General features: G+C 35.1%; 1 protein-coding gene and 1 long non-coding RNA gene across 8 annotated transcripts; one reads left to right on the top strand and one right to left on the bottom strand.

Moving 5' to 3' along the window:
* Positions 1-2,489: 2,489 nt before the first annotated feature.
* LOC125470132 lies at positions 2,490-3,785 on the top strand. The gene is made up of 2 exons (XR_007252365.1): positions 2,490-3,446; positions 3,542-3,785. It is a non-coding gene; the product is annotated as an uncharacterized LOC125470132 (long non-coding RNA).
* Positions 3,786-7,381: 3,596 nt separating this feature from the next.
* Positions 7,382-14,699, bottom strand: LOC125470142 (pentatricopeptide repeat-containing protein At3g24000, mitochondrial). 7 transcript variants are annotated; one of them, XM_048568682.1, is made up of 6 exons: positions 14,441-14,699; positions 14,123-14,256; positions 12,973-13,049; positions 12,088-12,139; positions 8,701-12,006; positions 7,382-8,102 (listed from the first exon to the last, which is right to left on the bottom strand). In XM_048568682.1, exon 5 carries the CDS (start codon positions 11,908-11,910, stop codon positions 9,862-9,864), a length of 2,049 nt encoding a protein of 682 aa, XP_048424639.1. In that variant the 5' UTR covers positions 11,911-12,006; positions 12,088-12,139; positions 12,973-13,049; positions 14,123-14,256; positions 14,441-14,699; the 3' UTR covers positions 7,382-8,102; positions 8,701-9,861. The 7 variants fall into 7 exon arrangements, with proteins under 7 accessions (XP_048424639.1, XP_048424640.1, XP_048424638.1 ...); XM_048568683.1 differs by lacking the exons at positions 12,088-12,139; positions 12,973-13,049 and adding an exon at positions 13,277-13,342; XM_048568681.1 differs by lacking the exon at positions 12,088-12,139.
* Between the last annotated feature and the right edge of the window lie 523 nt (positions 14,700-15,222).

Genomic DNA, 15,222 nt, shown 5'->3' with positions numbered 1-15,222 from the left:
ATCTTAATTGATAGTAAAGACACTTTTAAAAACAAAGAAATGCCAAGGAGACTCAAACTCTTAATAGACATTCCTGTCACTTTATTTTTTTTCTTAATATTTTATAAAATTGACATTAAACTGTAAGGTGACCAAAAGTCCATGACTAGTCCCACTTTGAGAGACTCTCTTAGCATTTTTCACGACTAAAATGACCAGAAATTAAGTTATAATGTTGAGCTGATTAAAATTAAATACAATAAAACTTTTACAAAGTCATAAATTTGAGATTAAACTAATTTTATAACTTGGCAAAATTGAATTAATGGTCCCCTAGTGATAAAGTATTTGAAAGATAGCATCTGGTAACCCAAAAAAAAATTAAGATGTTAATTATCGTGATAAATATTGGTAGCAAATTTGATCCAAAAGTGAGATTTTCGTTAACTCTCTATTAAATGTCGGAATAAAAATGTCCAACCTTTTCCTTTCTCTCTCTCTCCATATCTTTCTCGAAGGGAATTGGATCCCATCTAGATCCACTTTGTGAAAGTCCTAGGAATCCCCACATCTTAGTCATTCATCGTGTATTGTGTAGTCAGAAATCATTTGATTTTTTTTATTTAAAATTAAACACAAATAATAAATAACAAAAACTGGTCGCACGATGTACGATGTACGGCTAGAATGTGAGGATCCCCACAAAGTGGATCCCGAGAGAATCCTCTTCCTTCTCAAAGTTAGCTTTCTCTCTTCCCAAATCCATGCTCAACAGTCCTAATGGCTTGTCCTCTCCACAAAATTTGGTATTTATTATCTAGCTAGGTCTCAGCATTCCTTAATAAGAGATTGAAGAAGTTGTAAGTAGAGACCAATGGATAAATCTCTTCACCTCTGCTATCAACAAGTGCTTTTCATGATCCATTAGAGTTAAATCTTAACAGTTTTGTATAAATCCATAGCTACAAGATTGGGGTTGGACATTGTTAAGCCAAAGGTCTGCCACCAACAATTCAATTTCCTTTTCACCATGCCAATTTTAAAAGTTATTTTTTCTGAAGTATGACGAAGCCCATCAAAGTCAATAAATTGTGTACCCTTATATGTAATTCTACTATGTCAATGTGCTAAATTTAACATGCAAGATCCATTACACATAGAAGAATTATGTCAACCAAGTGATCTAATGGATGGTGTTTCTCTCCTAGTTGTCTACTTTTCTTAGTCACAGTGCCAATAAACCTAGTGGATGGCATGTCTCTCCTAGATTTATCTAACTATTAGGATGCAAAATTTTTAAGGGTGATCAGCCATTAGAAACTTGAATGTAGAATAGATTAATTACAAAGATTAAGAATTTAACATAACTATAAATTGAATACAAATCAACAAAGTACTTCACAAGTATCCATGTCATGACTTCATCATAAACCTTAGCAAATAGCTTAGTTACACATAGAAATAAAAATAAAACAATGACCCTATTTATTCTAGAAAAACCTTAAAAGGTCTGATAGAAATTCTCCTAAAAAGAAACAAATTTCTAAACAGTTAATGATACAAACTAGGAAAAAATTCTTCTTGGCTTGGAAAACATGTCGTTTGTTTTGCATGCCTGTTTTGGGTTAGATTCAGCTTCTGGAAATTTCTGAAGAAAAAATAGGAAACTTGTAGTTCTATGTCTTAGTTTTCCAAGCACCTATCACCTATTGCTAGGAAAAATCAGGAAAGACTTTGAATCTTCATTCTCCCACAATTGCGCAATTTTGACGGGGTTGTAACTATCGCGGGATTAACTTGCAAAACTAAAACAAACTTCTTCATGGAAAATTATGAAATTTTGAGACATCCTCTTAGCTTCCTTCAATTGGCCTTACACCAAAACTCAATAGGAAAGTTGATTTATCATAGAAAAAAAAAAATCTCAAATGCATAGATTGGTGAAATTGGGAAAATGAAAGTAAAAAGGCTCTTTTAAAATCACTTCCTTAACAAAACTTAGAAATAATTGATTTGTCGTGAAAGAAATAAGGTTCGCCAGATAATGAAAGAACCACCCTTATTGGCAGCTTTTGTTGGTAACGTTTCAGAGGCATATGAACTTATTGATGAGTTAGAAATGGAAGCACAAATTTTAGGGCACTATACAATAAAAATTTAGTTGAATGTGCCCATACATATGTTGATGGAAAAAATTGAAGGAAATCATTTGAGGTTTACATCTGTTGTGCACAGTGTTTTAAAAGGCTCGCCTCAGGCCGCGCCTAGGCGGCCTCTGAGGCTAGGTGTTAGTGTTCCCGCCTCTGTTTTAAAGGAGTAGGCGAAAGGCTTTGCTGGGGACGCCAAGGCGACGGAGGCGAGCCTCAAGGCATCCAGGCATCTTATTTGGCATTTTTTATTTTTTATTTTTAAAACCTCCCAAACCCAAAATGACGTTGTTTGGGTAGGGGGTTTTTAATTCCATATCTCATCTCTCTTCTTCAATCGTGTCCTCTCTACCTTGTTCATTCCTCATTCTTCCACGCATGCAATTTCACCAGAGCACACAGCAACATCAGCCGCCGCTAGCTTGGAGCAGCAACAGTCGCCAACTTCAGAGCAACACCACTGTCACCCAACAACAGTGCCGTCAGCAAGCGCCCACAAATCTCCAATTTTAAAGGTTAGGGTTCCTGAAAAAGTTTGCGATTTTGATTTTTTAAATTTTTTTATATAGTTTGTGTGTGATCTTACTGGCCTATGCTGTGCGATTTGATCATTTGAATGATTACTTGAGGGACCTACTGTGCTTACAAAACTGTTGTGCATAATATATAGATTTTATATAGTTTCGGTGTAACTGCAAATTACAAAACTGCTGTGCATTAGTAGGTTATAGACATATAAATGCCTATTTAGTAATTACACTAGTGTGAAAGTGTGAAGTCACGGTCCCTATAAAAGCCTAATTATTGTTTGTATAGTATGTTCATATAATTATAAGAAGTCAAGACATATACTTTCACGGTCCCTATACAAGTGTGAAGTCAAGACATATAAATGCCTAATTATATAGTTTACATATTATGTTCATGTGGCCTAATCATATAGTTTTGTTTATATATTATTTAGGCATTGAAGCATATGCATTGAAATGCTTGTATTTTGATTTAGATGAAGAGGATTTGGATGAATGATTGATTTCTTTATTTGTATTACCTTTTGAATAATGAATTTGGATGATATCACCTTTGAATGATGAATTTAGATGATATTATCTTTTGAATGACTATGAATTTGAATGATAAATTGAGAATAGATGTTTATTTTACAGAGTATTATTTTTTTTATACAATTATATGTTTAATATATAAAACATATATATTTAAAAAATTTAATCCCGTGAAAGTTCGCCTCATGTCTAGGTGGGACTATCCCTCGAATGCCTCGCCCACGCCTCGGCCTTTTAATACATTGGCTGTGCAAATGTAAGTTTTGAACTAATTTTCCTTTCGTGTTTAATGCATAAGTTCTTTTTTATTTTTAATACTAATAGTTTTCTATATTATTGTTTAATATGCAGGATTACACATGACATCATTTTAGTTATTTTCCTGGAGTCGAGTATGTTATGGACTGCCAAAATAATTCTTGTTGTTGTCCATACATCCCTCGAATGAAATATTTCAAAATGACCAAATGGGTTTTTTACATGGGATCTAGCGCTTTTACTGCAACCCCGGTGTTTAAAAATATATGTATCGATGGAAATATCGATATACAAATTTGTAGAAATATTGATGGATAAATCCATATAGATTTCTATATCAGTTGCTTTTGATGGAAAACATGAAAAATTTAAAATGAAACTTTAGGGAATGTTAAACACTGGTTTGGATGAAATATAAGAGTTTCTTAATATTTAACAGATACATCTAAAACATTGACAAAATCTGTCGATTTTAATCGAAATTTAAGAGTTTTTCCAGTAGGTGCTGAAGTTTAGACCTTATCCCTTTTTCTATATCGTTCTTTGATTTTATGGATATTTCTATGAAAATATCAACTATATTGAAGAAATTTCAAACACGGACTGCAATCAATTACTTCGAAAACAAATATGGTAGAAGTGTTACACAATTGAGTTCTGGGTTTTTGTGCAACTTACTCACTGAACGAGAAAGACTGAAGTATAACAAGTTCCATGTTTTGTTCAAAATTGGACTAAAGAGTCCTACTACTGGTCCACCTTTCAGGAGTACGTTTTTATATTATTATATTATATAGAATTTATTTTAGTTGGATAAATATTATAAATGTCTAATATCTTTACTGTTATAAATATTGATAAATATCTAATATCTTACCGAGGCAGTTACTAGGAGGAGTAATTTACATGGAACACCATCATCATTGTTATTATGAAAGACAAGATATTTATAGGGTCTGATTCAAGGATTTTAGCACGTTTCTAGTGATACAAAACGAATAATTTGCTATGAAAAAAAGAAAGTTTCTCATATAATGAAAGAACCACCCATATTGACGACTTTGGCTAGTAAAATTTTGGAGCCATATGAACTTATTGATGAGTTAGAATTGGAAGCACAAATTCCAGAGCACTACACAACAAAAATTTAATCCTTTATTTCTGTAAATATACAGAATAAATTGAAGGAAATCATTTGAGGTTTACATTGCAAATGTAAGTTTTAAACTAATTTTCCTTCCGTTTAATGCATAAGTTCTTTTTAATTCTTAATACTGATAGTTTTTTTTTTCCTGAAATTGAGCATGTTATGGACTGCCAAAATAATTCTTCTTTTATTCATACATCCCTCGATTGATTTATTTCAAAATGACCGAAGGGGTCTTTCGTATGGGAACCAACGCTTTTACTGCAACTAATATTTAAAATATCGGTATTAGTGAAAATATTAATATACAAATTCGTATAAATATCAATGTATTATCGATTTCGATATCGGCTACTTTTGATGGAAAATATAAAAATTTAAGAGGTGTGATATCCACACACCTCATTTTATTTCTCACACACCTTTTAATTTTCGGCAGTCAGATCGGATAAATTAAAGAAGGTCAATGAACATAAATTATCAAGAAGTCTGTGAGACGTAAATGAGATGTGTAGTATTGGCAACTTTTGCTGGGAAAGTTTTGGAGGTAGATGAACTTATTGATGAGTTGGAATTGTAAACACAAAACCCAGGGCACACCATCAAATAAATATTTAATCCACTGTGCCCTTACGTATATATAAAAATTGAAGGAAATCATTTAAGGTTTACATCTACTGTGCAAATATAAGGAGGTGTAGTCAAACTCGGATTTGAGAGGATTTTATAATCCATTCAAATCTAAGTGTAATCAATTAAAAGATTTTAAAGTATTTTAAAATCCATTCAAATCTAAATGTATTAAAAAAAATTAAGATTTTGGAGGATTTCAATAAGTTGTAAATTTTGTGGGATTTGAGAGTAAAAAGTATATATAACCAGTAAAAAGAATACAACCTCACCCCCAGGATTTCAAATCCTTCCACCACAATCCACCACAATTCATTCAAATTCTTTAAAATCTATATAAATTTTGTAGGAGTCTTTAATCCTCTTAAATCCTATCAAATCTATCACTTTTAAAATCCTTTTAAATCTTAGTTTAACTACACCCCCTAAGTTTTAAACTAATTTTCCTTCCGTGTTTAATGCATAAGTTCTTCTTAATTTTTAATGCTGATAGTTTTTTATTTATTTTTTTGTTGTCGAAACTGATAGTTTTCTATGTTGTTGTTTAATATGCAGGATCAGGACATCATTTTAGCTATTTTCCTGAAATCGAGCATGCTATGAGCTGCCAAAACAATTCTTGTTGTTGTCCATACATCCCTCAAATGAAATATTTCAAAATGACCGAACGGGTCTTTGGTATGAGATCCAGCTTTTTAACTGCAATCAATGTTTAAAATATCAGTATCGGTAGAAATATCAATAAACAAATTTGTAGAAATATCGATGGATTATTGATTTCGATATCGGCTGCTTTTGATGGAAAACATGAAAATTTAAATTAAACTTGAGGGAATGTCAAACACTGATTTTGACGAAATATAAGAATTTTTTAAATATTTAACCAATATGTCAAAAATATCGATAAAATCTGGCACTTTTAAAATGATTACCTAAAAAAATAATGTCGAAAGTATCAAAGAAATTTCAAACTGACTACAATCAATGACATAGAAAAACAAATATGGTGGAAGTGTTATGCAATTGAATTTGAGTTTTTATGCAACTTAGCTATTGGACAAGAAAAAGTAAAGGATGACATGTTCCATGTTTTGTTCAAAGCTGGACTAAAGATTCCTACTACTGGTTCAGCTTTCAGGAGTAGGTTTTTATACTATATATTATTTATTTTAGTTGGGTAAATATTGATAAATATCTAATATGTTACTGTTTGACAGTTAACATGACAATCAACCGCACATGTTGTTTCTGATGAACTTATTTTCGTACCAGCTTATCAAAGAGATATAGAGACGTCACAAGGGTATACGAGAATGGATATCATTTATTCATGATAAAGTGTGCTTGAGGGAAATGATAAAGCACTAATTATGTTTAAAATTCTCCATGAGTTTACTTTTTTTTAGCCCTTGTTATTGAATTATATGAAATGAAATTCTTTAAATGTCTGTTCAATATTTATTTTGTGTTTTATATACAAACAGTTTCATGGAAAATTCCACTAGCCTTACGCCAAAACTCCTCCGGAAAGTTGATTTATTATAAAATAAAATAAAAAACATCTCAATGACCAGATTGGCGAAATTGAGAAAATGCGAGTGGAGGAACTCTTTTAAAATCCCTTCCTTAACAAAACCTAGAAATAATTGAAAAGAAAATATAAGAAATATAATGCATCTATGAATAGACATTATGTTAAACTGTCGTGGCATATGTGTTGTATTTAATAAGTTTGGTTGTATTTTGAACAAATAATATAATATTTTAACAAGGTTATTAACTTATTAGTATGCCTCATTAATATATAAACTTTGTTTTGTGTATATTTGCTAGTGAGTACATACATTCAAGATCTTGCAAAGATATTGTGGGGTCTTCTGACAACATAGCCTCCCACGTATCCATCAATGCTTTATAAAAAGTTATGAACCGGATGAAAAATCACTATCTCCATATCATCACGTGTAAAGAGTGCTTTAAACATTGTTTGTTTCATAAATAATTTTAAGGTGCATTTCCATTTATTTATATGGATATTCCACCAAAAATTGCTCTGTTGCTGTGTCTTGGTCAACTGTAAAGAGAGGAGGTTTGACTCTTTAAAATTGAGGAGTCTTCCTCAGGATACTTTATAATTGATTTATGGAACTCCGTACTTATGATCGGAACTGTTTATATTATACATCCACTTAGCAAAGATCATTTCTACAAAAAAATCTATTGAAAACAAGGTTGTTTAGTCCCTTAATTATAGCAAATAGACAGACAGTTCATAATTTTTTTACTAGAGGCCACCACACCGGCCTCGGTCTCCAGGCCACCACCTTGATTAAGATCTCGCAGTCGCTCCAGATCTTCCTCAAGCTTGTCCTTTGGAAAGTCTAGGAGTAGTGCATCAGGATGATCGGTCTGGTGATGATGATAGATACACTGCCCGGAGAAAGAAAATTGATCATCAGTAACATGTCCAGGAGTAGTAGTAGTGCTACCCAACTGGTGGTAAAGGGGAGTGTGTCGACATCCAGTGCTGCCAATGGTGATGAGAACACGTCTTCAAAATTCAAGTCCTCCGGTTTGGAGATTACACCATCTTTCAGCCACGGAAAATCAAATACTCCTAATGCCAAGTGGGTTTCTGAATCCGATATTGTATAACTGCTACTAGTACTACTAGTGCTGCTGCTGTCGCTGTTGCTGTTGCTGCTGTATTCAAGGTCGTTTTTTAAGTCCAACATACCGCAGTTAGGATCGACTTAATTTTTCTTTGCATGCTTCTCTAATGAAGAATAAGAAGAAGAAGAATTGTTGTTGTCTTCATCTCCTTCTCTTACTCTCTGTTTGCTGTCACACTCCATGATTTTTAACACGAAACCCTCCCTGCTAATGAAAAATTACGTACATATAAATCACTATCAAGATACTTCGACAAAGAAAAATAAAAATATCACGATATATGGACTATTAAATATTAATACAATGAAACAAACTTAGGGAGAGTTAGCAAGTGCAACGCTCCTCTTCTGATTTGATTTACGGGTTTAATTCGTCCACAATATATATGAGGAAAATACATAGCAAAAGAATGCACAGCTAACAATGTTAGTGCTAATACAAACGGGAAATTTTTCACACAACTTAAAGCTTAAAGTTGATTCATGAGCAAGGACACATGCTAATTAAAATCAGGTGGCTAGGCTACGGGTCAAATTATTAGCTAGATGCTTAATTTAAAAGTGGCAAGGAAACATACGTATATATACAGAAATTTTGAAAATATATAAAGCGAATGCATGAGCTGAATGCAAGAAAAAGATGAACCCTAAAAAGTGTGACCTTGAGATTCAAAGACCAAATTGAAGTGGTATTAAAGAGCGAGTCTGACCTGATGGTAATGCTGAAACTTTGAATATCAAATCTATCTAAGGGTCATGCAAATGCTAGTGCTACTTATCGAAACATGTCATTCATTACGTACCTGTATATTGGGCTTAGGCTGAGGTTGAGGCAGTTTGTATATCTGAGTTGTTGTTAAATGAATGTAACACCTGCTGGCTTAAGAAGAATGGTGATTACAAAAGAGTTTTGCTCACAAGCTATGCAATTTTCAGCTAAACCATCTCTAAGCACACGTAAACACACGCAGACTTCCATCACCCTTTTTACCCGCCCATCTCTTCCCCTTTGCAAGAATGAAATGAAACAGATGGGTTGGGTTAGTTCCTCCTTTTGTGCTCTGTTCCTTTCTTTCTTGCCTCTCTATTTTTTCAGTTTCCAACTTTCCAAATACCACAGGCAATCAGCACATCCAATCTTTTTCTACCTTGCTGTTTCTTCCTCTTTTTGTCTCCACTAGTTTTGCCATGTCGTACAATTTCGTTCAGAAAAAGCAAAAATAATGCAAAAGCAATCAAGTTCATTCTATTTTATTGTCTAACAAAACTAGGTATTAACTCATAGCAGATCCTGATCTCCATCTAACAAAGAAATTGAACTGACTCTCTGTAGGATTAGAAAAGGAGTGAAGGTATCCACAGTTGAATTCAAGAAATAAAAAGTTCATCAATTGTATATTTTTATTTTTATTTATTTATTTATTTATTTTGAGAAGAAACTAATTCATCAATTGTATTCAAGAGAAGAAATATAGAAATTCTGCATATCTTAGTTGTAAAATAGGATATAAATTGAATCTTTTACAGGGCCCTTCGTCGGTTGTTGCCCTTCAGAGTTCACCGTATGCAGAAACCTTACATGTCGTCAGGTAGTATTCATGATCTTCAATACACCAGAAAAAAAAATAACTTGCATCTCACCTTTTTGTCTCTGTGTCGTCTATTTTTGGTGTTCATAATTCACAGCATTTCAGCACACATTTTTCCTAGCATAGCCCATGAGGTAACAACTGCGCAAATAACATTTCGCTACCTAGAACTTGAAGTTGCTTCTGGAAGGCACCATTGGCATTAACCATTTTACAATTTGTGTGTGTAGAAGTCTCAATTTCCTCTTCTCACTTTAAAGAGGAAGCTTTTTTCATCACAGATCACAAGCACGTAAAACACAGGGGACTCGAACATGAACAGCCAGGTAATGGGTTAATTTTGTATGCAATGCAACTAGGACCATGAAATTAGCACTACCAGTAGTCCCCACAAGAACAAGAGCCATCACGGAAATGATGGAACCGATTGGTGTCCCTCACAATGATTTCTCTCCCTTCTACCTTCGAAACGAACTTGATTGCTGAATGACAATCACCACAAACCCTGATGTTCTTCTTAATCCGTATGGTGGAGCCAGGAGGAGTGTTAAGAAGTGCAAATGCTAGAGCAAGCTTCTCACTATGGTACTGCAACTTGAATTCCCTCTCCTGCTGGTCCACATAGAAAAGTACGTGGCTAGTGTCTGGGACGTATCCAATCTCCTTTATCTTCATGCTAATCATCTCCCACATCCTAAGGATCTCTACTCTTTGCGGATGAGCATCATCGTTCGCTACAAACATGTGGACCGCATTCTCGATGTCCACCCAACTACAAGCAGGTTCCTTTTTCACCCCACCCTCTTTCATCTTCTTCCTCACGTTTGCTGCGTCAATCCATCTGCCAGCAGAGGCATAGATATTAGAAAGTATGACATGGGGCCCTGAATCATGGGGATCCAGCTCAAAACTACGTTCCGCAGCATAAGCACCCAACTCTATGCTCTTGTGCATCCTGCAAGCACCTAATAAGGCTCCCCAAACAGCTGCAGTAGGTTCAATCGGCATTTCTCTTATGAACTTCTCAGCTCGATCAAGCAGATTTCCACGACCAAGAAGATCAACAATCGTCACATAGTGTGAAACCTGTGGTTCTATGTTGTACTGTTTCATCAAGTCAAAATAATATTGTCCTTCATCCAAGAGACCGGCATGGCTACAGGCAGTAAGAACACAAAGAAAGGTTATATCATTAGGTTGGATTCCAATTCTCAACATTTCTTCAAACCGTTGCACAGTTTCCTTTCCAAGCCCATGCTGGGCATATCCAGTAAGCATTGAATTCCAAGAAACGACGTCTCGTCTAACCATCCTATCAAAAACCTTTTCTGCATCCTCAATGCTGCCTGATTTGGCATACATATCGAGAAGAGTATTCCCCACAAAAGCGACGAGGGTAACAGCCGATTTGATCATGTGGGCGTGAACCCACTTCCCTTGCTCTAGAGACCCTGCACTAGCACAAGCAGTCAAGACGCTAGAATAAGTGAAATGTGTAGGTTTGAAGCCCTCCCTCAGCATCTTCCAGAACAACTTGAGTGCATGCTCTCCTTGAGCCTTCCTAGCATGCCCAGCAATCAAAGCATTCCAGGACACCTCATTCTTGGTGTCCAAGGCATCAAAGACCAACTGGGATTCATCCATATGGCCACACCTAGCATACATGTCCACAAGAGCAGTGCCCACATAGACATTGGAATCAAGACCGTACTTAAAGCAATAAGTGTGAAGCTGCCTGCCATGGTTGTCATCAGAGACAGCACCAGAAGCTTTCAACAAGCTAGACAAGGTGAACTGGTTGGGTTCCAGCCCATGGCGGAGCATCTCAGGAAACAAAACAAGGGCATCCTGAGGTCGATCGTGTTGAGAATAGCCAGAAATCAAGGCAGTCCAAGTGACCAAATCCTTGTGAGGCATTTGATCGAACAGGTTGTGAGCATCGTCCAAACTGCCACATTTGACATACATGTGAAGGATGGTGTTGCGGATGGGAAGGTCATCTTTAAATTGAGAAGTAAGGATGTGTGAATGCACAATTCTGGCTTGTTTAAGTTGGGCTGTCTGGGTGCACCGGTGTAGCAGCTTATTGTACAGAGTCCGGTCCGCTTCCAAAGAACCACAATTTACCAAGTCAAGAACATGAAGCCCTGTTCCTGAAATATGGAGGCTGCTGCGGAGAAGGTCCTTGTCTTGGATGATACGAGAAGCAAACCAGTCTTCGTCTTCTGAAGTTTCAGAGTCTTCATCCCCAATTAATTTGGCGCACGAAGCCTGAGTTGCAGACAATGTCCCAAACCGTGCTGATAATGAAAAGAGTTTTTGAATGCCAACAGCAGCGGCAGCATTGTTGTAGTTGTACAGAAACGGCAAGGCCTTGGATCGACTTCCCAAAATATGTCTCTTCATTAGATTACATCGGTTCATCAATATGGACTATGGACGTGTGTAGATACAAACTTTCTGCCACAAAAAGTCCACCAGTTGTTTCAATTTCAACTCTCATTTCTGCAACCCAACAACCTGCACAAAAGGATTCCCTCAAGTCAATGTATAATCAAATACAACCCAGCTGCATCACAATTTGTTACAAACTGATAACACCTTAAGATTCATTCCCGCACATCCAAAGTTCTGTTCCAGCAAACAAATATGCCTTAAAACAAACAAGTTCAACAGATTAACCAAACAAATAGCATTCTCACGGTACGTAAAAAATAAAAAATAAGAACGCCCATTTTTCAAGAAAACCCGACAGCATAAGTGTTAAAACGAACAACGACTGTTAATAACTTAATATATATGTGTGATTGTGTATACCAAAGCAATGAACCAAGGTAAATTTCATTAATAACACAAAGAGAATTAATCTTACATGACTAAACCTATAAAACAAAGGCAGCACTCCAGAGTATGGCGGTTATTCCACTAAATATAACATTGATATCTCACTATTCAATAAACAGAACAGAAAATTTACTTCCCACACTTGATACTTTTATGTTTAAATACCATTACATATTGCTTTTTTCTTCATCATCGGCCACCCATGACATGAAGGTGCAGAGAAGCATTGTTACAATACATTATTGTATTACCAGACACAAAATTTAGGAACTTATTCAACTCCTTCCTCATACATCGTGTCTTGCCTCTTTTGAATTTGCATCGAACTCTTATCCATATCATCATAAGCACTAAGACTAGATAAAAAATAGTAATGAAAATTAACAACATATAAAATACCAAATGAGACAAAAAACAGCGCAAAAAATCTTCCTAGCAGCCAACAGTAAGTATCCATGGTTGAGTTAACCGCAACCCAAATGTTTTTAGTTAATAAGATCAAGATAAATATAAGATATTTACCTATATATTTAGAAACAAGTCAAATGGACATGGCATTTACCCATATACTCCCCCAATATGCATCTCTGATAACAACCTTAAAAGCCAAGAAATTTAATAAATACGTAGAAGCCCACTAACCTGGACACTACTTAAATTTTTAAGATGAGAAATCATAAATAAAACCATGTCCAAAGCAAAGAAAAGTGATATGAATCCTGTAAAAAAAAATACATTTCATAAGAAGATGGCAACACTGAGTACTTTTATAGCTGTTAAAAATATATATATTAACGTTAACAGATTTAAATAGAAGATGAGAAAGAAAGAAAAGCTATTGATTAACTTGAATGAATCCTATAGTCTGCAAATTTCAGTAATAAATAATAAAGAAAAGGAGAGCACATATAATGGAAACAGTGAAACTGTAATCGTCCTGACTTGCCTATTTCAGTTGCATAAGGTTTTGATATCATCCAGATCCCAGATTTTCTTCAGGTCTAGCACTCCCCTAGTTAAACAATATTTCTTAAACAAAAGACAACCTTTTTCATGAAAAAAAAAAAAAAGGTAACATAGACTGGCAAGTCGCACATATAGAGAGAGCGAGAGAGGGAGAGCCAAATGAACTAGTATAATATCGACCTAAATAATCACCCTTTAAGTTCCTTTCATGTACCGTTCATAAATTGACTTCAGTATTAGCTAGGACAACTGTTTGACATAACAAGATATCTTAGGGACCGCAAAACTTGAATTTTTACTATTTAAGCTGATTAGCTATGAAGATAAATTTCTGTACGAAAGACCCATAAATTTCCCCACTTATGCTAAAAGATAATCAACAAAATCAACTTTCATCGCATTTGAACCTAAATCATGGTTAACATAGCATAGTTACCATTTCTTTTTATTATTACTAAGATTTGCAGACTACGGGACAGCCAGATGGACTCGTATAACATCGACCTAAATAATCACCCTTTAAGTTCCTTTCGTGTACCATTCATAAGTTGACTTAAGTATTAACTAGAATAACTGTTTGACATAACAAGATAACTTAGGGACTGCAAAACTTGTATGTTTACTATGTAACCTGATTAGCAATGAAGATAAATTGCTGAACAAAAGCCTCATACATTTCTCCATTTATGCTAAAAGATAACCAACAAAATCAACTTTCATCACATCTGAACCTAAATCATGGTTACCATTTTATAGTTACCACTTCTTTTATACTGAGATTTGCCGGCTATGAGACCACATAAATACTGATACCAACGAGAAATACCTTCGGCTTGCTTTCGGGTTTTACAGCGGCTGCAGGTACATATCTTCCTTTGACAACTTCATATGTGCTACTTTGTATTTCCTTGTAGAAGCACAGGACTGGATAATTTCTAGCACTCGGTGTCGAATGCGGGCCTGCATTTGTATCCAAATCATCTGTAAATGGAACAGGAATTAATCCTAAACAATATCAAAGCAATAAATTGAAATCCCCAATTCCCAATCCTCAAATAATTGGAACAAAAATCCCAACTCTAATTATCCCAAGTCTAATAAAATCCAGTCCACTAACATCTGAACATTGACAGTGAGAACTTACCAACTTTTGAGCAACTCACATCAGAAGAAAAAGTGAATTGAGAAACTAAGAAATCGTGGTGCAAAACTCAAAAAATCTGAAGGAAAAAAAAAACTTAATTTGGTTCCGCTTCGCTTCAGTACGCTCTAAACAAAGAGAACAGGGCGGGGTTTTGATTAACAATGTAAGGTATCAAGACCTATGGCGTCATGAAAGAAGGGAGGGTTTACGGCTTCTCAGGAGCAACAGGTGAAGCAAAGGGATGTTTGGTTTTACAATTTTAATTAACATTTTTATATTTTATTTTTTTGGTTTCAAGAGAATAGTTGGTTTTCGCTAATACTTACTCTAGTAAAATTCAAATATTAGGTTCTAAATGTCTTCTAATCTACTTTAATCATTCGACCAAATATGATTTTTAACCCAAAACTCATTTTTAAGATAAATTTTGACCAGAATTTTACAAAAGATCTTACGGTCCAAATTTAAATTCAGTAGTTAAAATAATTATAAAAAATTATTTCATGTGTCACATCCTCGCCTGGGACGGATCACTTCCCGGGCCCGTTCTACCACCGTAGCACGATATTGTCCGCTTTGAGGTTACCATTCTCTCACGGTTTTGTTTTTGGGAACTCCTGGGACGGATCACTTCTCGGGCCCGCTCCACCACCGTAGCACGATATTGTCCGCTTTGAGGTTACCATTCCCTCACGGTTTTGTTTTTGGGAACTCACGAGCAACTTCCCAGTGGGTCACCCATCATGGGATTACTCTAGCCCCCTTCTCACGGTTTTGTTTTT

Source organism: the organism of the source record quoted next, unplaced genomic scaffold, assembly GCF_019419815.1.
Source record: "Pyrus x bretschneideri cultivar Hongxiangsu unplaced genomic scaffold, Pyrus_bretschneideri_v1 Contig49, whole genome shotgun sequence".
Taxonomy (NCBI): domain Eukaryota; kingdom Viridiplantae; phylum Streptophyta; class Magnoliopsida; order Rosales; family Rosaceae; genus Pyrus; species Pyrus x bretschneideri.
Note: the sequence above shows the minus strand (reverse complement) of the source record. Positions and strands in the feature narration are given on the sequence as shown.